The sequence below is a fragment of the Tachypleus tridentatus genome, chromosome 10, assembly GCF_004210375.1.
Source record: "Tachypleus tridentatus isolate NWPU-2018 chromosome 10, ASM421037v1, whole genome shotgun sequence".
NCBI classification, from domain to species: Eukaryota; Metazoa; Arthropoda; class Merostomata; order Xiphosura; family Limulidae; genus Tachypleus; species Tachypleus tridentatus.
The window spans coordinates 125,876,449-125,883,652 of NC_134834.1; the positions used below are offsets into that span (position 1 = coordinate 125,876,449).

Sequence of the window (7,204 nt, forward strand, 5' to 3'; positions counted from 1 at the left end):
ATGTTCTCTGATTCGCTATTTCCGCTGCAACAGACTAGTTTCGTGGAATTCCTAGCTTATTGGCGCTGTTTGGAAGAGCAACCAGAATAAACAGAGTAATTCTAATGTAGTGACGGAATGTCAGCACTTTTTTTTGTTTTTGTTGTAGAGTCCTTCACTGGTCTCTAAACCCTTTAGGTGTGGCGTGCGTGACTAACAGATTACTTATCATTTCTCCATCAAAACTCGAATTTCAGAAAATAAAAGATGTTCTGTTTATCCTTGAGTTGTAAAGATAAATAAAACATGGAGATCACGTGCGTTTAAAGCTTCGCAACAAAAACAGGCAACAGTGACTGATAGAAATTGAAATGTGTTTCACTGTTTTCGACGTACCGGAGAACTACTTTAGCCACGTAGTGTGAAACACTTGAACTAACCTTCCTGGTGTGAGAAAATGTCCCTATTGTGTTCTAAGATTAATGTTCGTGATTCCTTCAGAAAGGTATATTTTCTGGTCAACGCTAAATAGGAGAGATAAGGAAGCTAATATCACTTGGTGAGCGACAGTGTCCTGTAAATTCCCTTATATTTGATACCAGGAGTTTTCACGTCTATTATGGGATTTATCTCATACGTGATAGAGGAAGAGATACGTTTCAAATGAAGGTTTCGCTCAGTGGTTTGTAGTTACAACTCAATTTTCCCTATAACTATCAAAAGTTTCCAGATCTACGGTTATTTTTCTACCAATATCTAAACTCACATTTTTTGAATCCACGGGTTCATCTGTAGTAGGTATCCATACTCATTTTTTAGGTTCCCAATTCCATGTTCAGTTTAAATCTAAACCTATATTTTCTAGGTTCACAGTTTCATATTCCGTCTGTACCTACACTCACATTTTCTAGGTTCACCAAGGTTCCCACCAACATAGTTGTGTTTTCCGGATCATCAGAAGAGGTTGTTTTTTTTAGAATGTCGAATATCCGTTAAATGTGGTGTGATTTTAACGTTTAAACGTACAATATACGTACATCGCAAATATAGAAGCGAATGTGGACTTAATAATTTTATTAAATTACATGAGAGCATCGCCCCATAATTTTAGGGCAGTGAAGAGGCGACGAACTCTGGATGAGAATCCACACTGAAAATTGTCATTGAAATGAGTATAATTTAAGACCAAGGGTCTCTGAACGCTCGAAAAGAATGCTATGTAGGACCTATGTCCTATTAAGGTAACTACAGCTGTGGGAACCTTTAATAGCCAGCCGTCAGTAGAGTCTTTGTTCTCAGGAAGAATTGAAGTGGAAAACGTCTGTGGTAAATGTTACTGGAGTTTATGATATATTACCTATAAGTGAAGAATTTCTATGTTGTGTGTAGTTTACATTTCAAGATATACATTAATAAAATCTTAGTTAGTATGGATATTTCTCTGTATAATGTGCTGTAAACCTGACTGGTAGTATCATTTTACTATGATCATACGCTTTCCAAGTACTGCAACGTTGTCATGACAACTTATTACAGACCTGTCTAGTGGTACCATACTGTCATGCCAGCTTACTATAGAGTTGCCATGTGGTACCATGTTACTATGACAACTGATTACATACCTGCCTATTGGTATCATGTTGTCATGAGAACTTAGTACAAACCTGTCTAGTAAGTACAATCAGATTGTAATGATTTACTATAGGCCTGTCCATTGGTACAATGTTATCATAATAACTTAGTCTCAACACAATAAAACCTGATATATTGCCCTGGAGCCTTTTTGCACAAATGCCCAATTGTACAATATTTCTATGACAAGGTGCTATAATCTACCATGTGGTAACAGTTACCACTATACTTTAATGATCAGCGTCACCTTGAAAAGTTACTGTTTACTGCTTTACCTATATTTACTTTCTACCATGGCGCCAACCTTTAAACCTGGAAGTGACTCCTACACTGTGAGTCACGTTACCTTCCTTACTACCATGAAACCAACATTTAAACCTAGAGTGACTTCTACACTCACGTTACCTTCCTACTACCATGAAACCAACATTTAAACCTAGAGTGACTCACACTGTGGGTCACGTTACCTTCCTTACTACATGAAACCAACATTTAAACCTAGAGTGACTTCTACACTGTGAGTCGTTACCTTCCCTTACTACCATGAAACCCAACATTTAAAACCTAGAGTGACTTCTACAGTGGGTCACGTTACCTTCCTTACTACCATGAAACCAACATTTAAACCTAGAAGTGACTCCTACACTGTGAGTCACGTGCAGCCTCCTACTACCATGAAAACCAACATTTAAACCTAGGTGACTTCTACACTGTGATCACGTTGCCCTCCTACTACCATGAAACCAACATTTCAACCTAGAGTGACTCCTACACTGTGAGGTCATGTTACCTTCTTACTACCATGAAACCACCATTTAAACCTAGAGTGACTCCTACACTGTGAGTCACGTTGCCTTCCTTACTATACCATGCCAACATTTAAACCTAGAGGTGACTTCTGCACTGTGAGTCACGTTACCTCCTACTACCATGACCAACATTTAAACCTGGAAGGCTCACACTGTGAGGTCACGTTACCTTCTACTACCATGAAAATGACATTTAAACCTGGTGACTCCTACACTGTAGGTCACGTTGCCTCCCTTACTACCATGAAACCAACATTTAAACCTAGAGTGGCTCCTACACTGTGAGTCACGTTATCTTCCCTTACTACCATGGAAACAACATTTAAACCTAGAGTGACTCCTACACTGTGAGTCACGTTACGCCTCATACTACCATGGAAACCAACATTTAAAGCTAGAGTGACTCCTACAATCCGAGCCACGTTACCTGTATTTCCTTCCTACTATGCCAACTAACCATGTTTTGACTGGAATTTGAAAAACGTTTACATACACACGTTTGGATAAGAAAAGGATAAATCTGTTCATTGAGTCTGGCTCACTAACATGCTACTTAGTTGACAAAGGACTGCACTGTAGCCATATGATTACCGCAGACACAGTTTTGTAAAGTAAGACGATTTCTAAATCTTTGTTCTGTACAATTCTGATAAATTATCTTCAAAATTGGGATTTCCTTTGTTAAGTTCACAACTCTCTAACTTAGTAGCCGGTAAACAGATAAATAAAATAATGATTTTTATTAGGCAGAAAAAGAGCTTTATTCAAGTTCCAACTTTATGATCACGTAACTTTATATATTCTTGCATCTTATGCACTGTGTAAACATAACACCATCTTTAATGATACACGAAAACCTCACCTTTAAATGACATCACGATACAAAGAGGGTTCATGGCAAGTTAAAAATATCTATGTACGTAAAACTATTCAGTGCCCGCCGTGGGACAATACAAACACCGGTTCGTGACAAGTTAGAACATCCATGATTAATAACTTTAGAAAGATGTTACAAGATAAAAAAAAAGCCCACAATGGAAAGAAAGAAATCAACAGACTAGATAAGTTTGACATGTAAACAAAACATATCTGTCGAGTGGTATGTTAATTATGAAGCTAGTTATATCTTTCTTTATACGTTAGGAACATAACAGATGTACGTGTCACAAGCTGGTACAACCAGACGTTTCTGTATGTCTTACAAAATGGACAAATAACAGTATCTGTATGTTTTACAAGAATATTATACAACCGTATAGGTTACAAGAGAGTACAACCAAATAGATGTGTCTGTATAAAAAGTATAAAAAGTTATAATGAATGACCTAGACATACAAATGTATATTGTGAGAAATAAAAATGGTGGATGGACAAAAAGAGATAAGAGAGTACCATGTATGCTGACAGCAAAACAGGAACTAAACGTGCTTTCATCCACAGGTTTGACAACAAACTACAATAAAACAAATTAATTTACTAATGACCCTTATCTTTGTGAGCAATTCTGAATAACTTCAATGACCTAAGTCATTCACTGTACACAAAAAAACACAACCTATGGCAAATACTAGAAACTATAAGTGGAAGACCTGCAAATGTTTGCGTTTCAAATATGTCTTATGCCACCAGTCGATGTTGTAGTGTTCTCTTTAGACAAGTCTCAACCATCATCATAAAGTTGTGTTAATAATGTCACCTTTATGTCTCCAGTTGTCATAAAGTGGTATTAGTAATGACACCTCTATGTCTCCAGTGACAACAATATAGTGTTAATAATGTCACCTATACGTCTCCAGTGACAACAATATAGTGTTAATAATGTCACCTATATGTCTCCAGTGACAACAATATAGTGTTAATAATGTCACTATACGTCTCCAGTGACAACAATATAGTGTTAATAATGTCACCTATATGTCTCCAGTGACAACAATATAGTGTTAATAGTGTCACCTATATGTCTCCGGTGACAACAATATAGTGTTAATAATGTCACCTATATGTCTCCGGTGACAACAATATAGTGTTAATAATGTCACCTATATGTCTCCGAGTGACAACAATATAGTGTTAATAGTAATGTCTATATATGCTCCGGTGACAGCAATATAGTGTTAATAATGTCACCTATATGTTTCCAGTGACAGCAATATAGTGAATAATGTCACCTATATGTGCCAGTGACAACAATATGGTGTTAATAATGTCACATATGTCTCCAGTGACAACAATATAGTGTTAATAACGTCACCTCTATAATCGGTGATGACGAGAAAACCCACTTGTATAGAAAATACATATATATGTAAAATGACTAGTTTGGGTTGAGAAAATGACCTGACGATCACCGAAAAAGGTCGAAACATTGTTCGCTCCTCTACATAAAAATTTTCTCAACCTAAATCAGCCATTTTTACATATATATTTTGATGTCACCTCTATGTTTCATTCACCATAATGTAGTGTTAATAATGTCACCTCTATGTTCCATTTACCATAATGTAGTGCTAATAATGTCACCTCTATGTTCCATTTACCATAATGTGTGGTGTTAATAATGTCACCTCTATGTTCCATTTTACCATAATGTAGTGTTAATAATGTCACCTCTATGTTCCATTTACCATAATGTAGTGCTAATAATGTCACCTCTATGTTCCATTTACCATAATGTAGTGTTAATAATGTCACCTCTATGTTCCATTTACCATAATGTAGTGCTAATAATGTCACCTATGTTCCATTTACCATAATGTGGTGGTTTATAATGTCGCCTCTATGTTCCATTTTACCATGATGTAGTTGCTAATAATGTCACCTCTATGTTCCATTTACCATAATGTAGTAGTTAATAATGTCACCTCTATGTTCCATTTACCATAATGTAGTGCTAATAATGTCACCTCTATGTTCCATTTTACCATAATGTGGTGCTAATAATGTCACCTCTGTGTTCCATTTACCATAATGTGGTGCTAATAATGTCACCTCTATGTTCCATTTACCATAATGTGGTGCTAATAATGTCACCTCTATGTTCCATTTACCATAATGTGGTGCTAATAATGTCACCTGTATGTTCCATTTACCATAATGTAGTGTTAATAATGTCACCTCTATGTTCCATTTACCATAATGTAGTGTTAATAATGTCACCTATATGTCTCCAGTGACAACAATATAGTGTTAATAATGTCACCTATATGTCTCCAGTGACAACAATATAGTGTTAATAATGTCACCTATATGTCTCCAGTGACAACAATATAGTGTTAATAACGTCACCTCTATAATCAGTGATGACGAGAAAACCCACTTGTATAGAAAATACATATATATGTAAAATGACTGGTTTGGGTTGAGAAAATGACCTGACGATCACCGAAAAGGTCAGAAACATTGTTCGCTCCTCTACATAAAATTTTCTCAACCTAAATCAGCCATTTTACATATATATTTTTGATCACCCTCTATGTTTCATTCACCATAATGTAGTGTTAATAATGTCACCTCTATGTTCCATTTACCATAATGTAGTGTTATTAAATGCCACCTCTATGTTCCATTTACCATAATGTAGTGTTAATAATGTCACCTCTATGTTCCATTTACCATAATGTAGTGCTAATAATGTCACCTCTATGTTCCATTTACCATAATGTAGTGTTAATAATGTCACCTCTATGTTCCATTTTACCATAATGTAGTGTTAATAATGTCACCTCTATGTTCCATTTTACCATAATGTGGTGTTAATAATGTCACCTCTATGTTCCATTTACCATAATGTAGTGTTAATAATGTCACCTCTATGTTCCATTTACCATAATGTAGTGCTAATAATGTCACCTCTATGTTCCATTTACCATAATGTAGTGTTAATAATGTCACCTCTATGTTCCATTTACCATATGTAGTGTTAATAATGTCACCTCTATGTTCCATTTACCATAATGGTGTTAATAATGTCACCTCTATGTTCCATTTACCATATGTAGTTAGCTATTAATAATCACCTCTATGTTCCATTTACCATAATGTAGTGTTAATAATGTCACCTCTATGTTCCATTTACCATATGTGAGTGTTAATAATGTGCCTCTATGTTCCATTTACCATGATAGTGGTGTTAATAATGTCACCTCTATGTTCCATTTACCTGCCATAATGTAGGTATGTAATAATGTCACCTCTATGTTCCATTTACCATAATGTAGTGTTAATAATGTCACCTCTATGTTCCATTTACCATAATGTAGTGCTAATAATGTCACCTCTATGTTCCATTTTACCATAAGTAGTGTTAATAATGTCACCTCTATGTTCCATTTACCATAATGTAGTGTTAATAATGTCACCTCTATGTTCCATTTACCATAATGTGGTGTTAATAATGTCACCTCTATGTTCCATTTACCATAATGTAGTGTTAATAATGTCACCTCTGTGTTCCATTTACCATAATGTAGTGCTATTAATGTCACCTCTATGTTCCATTTACCACCAATGTGGTGTTAATAATGTCACCTCTATGTTCCATTTTACCAATGTAGTGTTAATGAATGTCACCTCTATGTTCCATTTACCATAATGTATTTAATAATGTCACCTCTATGTTCCATTTACCATAATGTAGTGTTAATAATGTCACCTCTATGTTTCCATTTACCATAATGTTAAAATGTCTCTCATTGTGTCTCCAGTGACTACAATGTAGTGCTAATGTCCCGCCTGTATGTCTCTGATTACTTCAAAATCTTTCGGTATCAAAGCTTTAGCGTTCT

At 35.5% G+C, this 7,204-nt stretch overlaps 1 protein-coding gene across 1 annotated transcript in view; it reads left to right on the plus strand.

Annotated features, from left to right (window-relative positions):
- Positions 1–2,480: 2,480 nt before the first annotated feature.
- LOC143228481 (protein slit-like) overlaps positions 2,481–7,204 on the plus strand; it is a 103,380-nt gene continuing 98,656 nt past the window's right edge. Inside the window, exon 1 of the mRNA XM_076459734.1 lies at positions 2,481–2,701. Within this exon, the coding sequence (XP_076315849.1) occupies positions 2,481–2,701 (221 nt within the window). The remainder of the gene's footprint in view (positions 2,702–7,204) is intronic.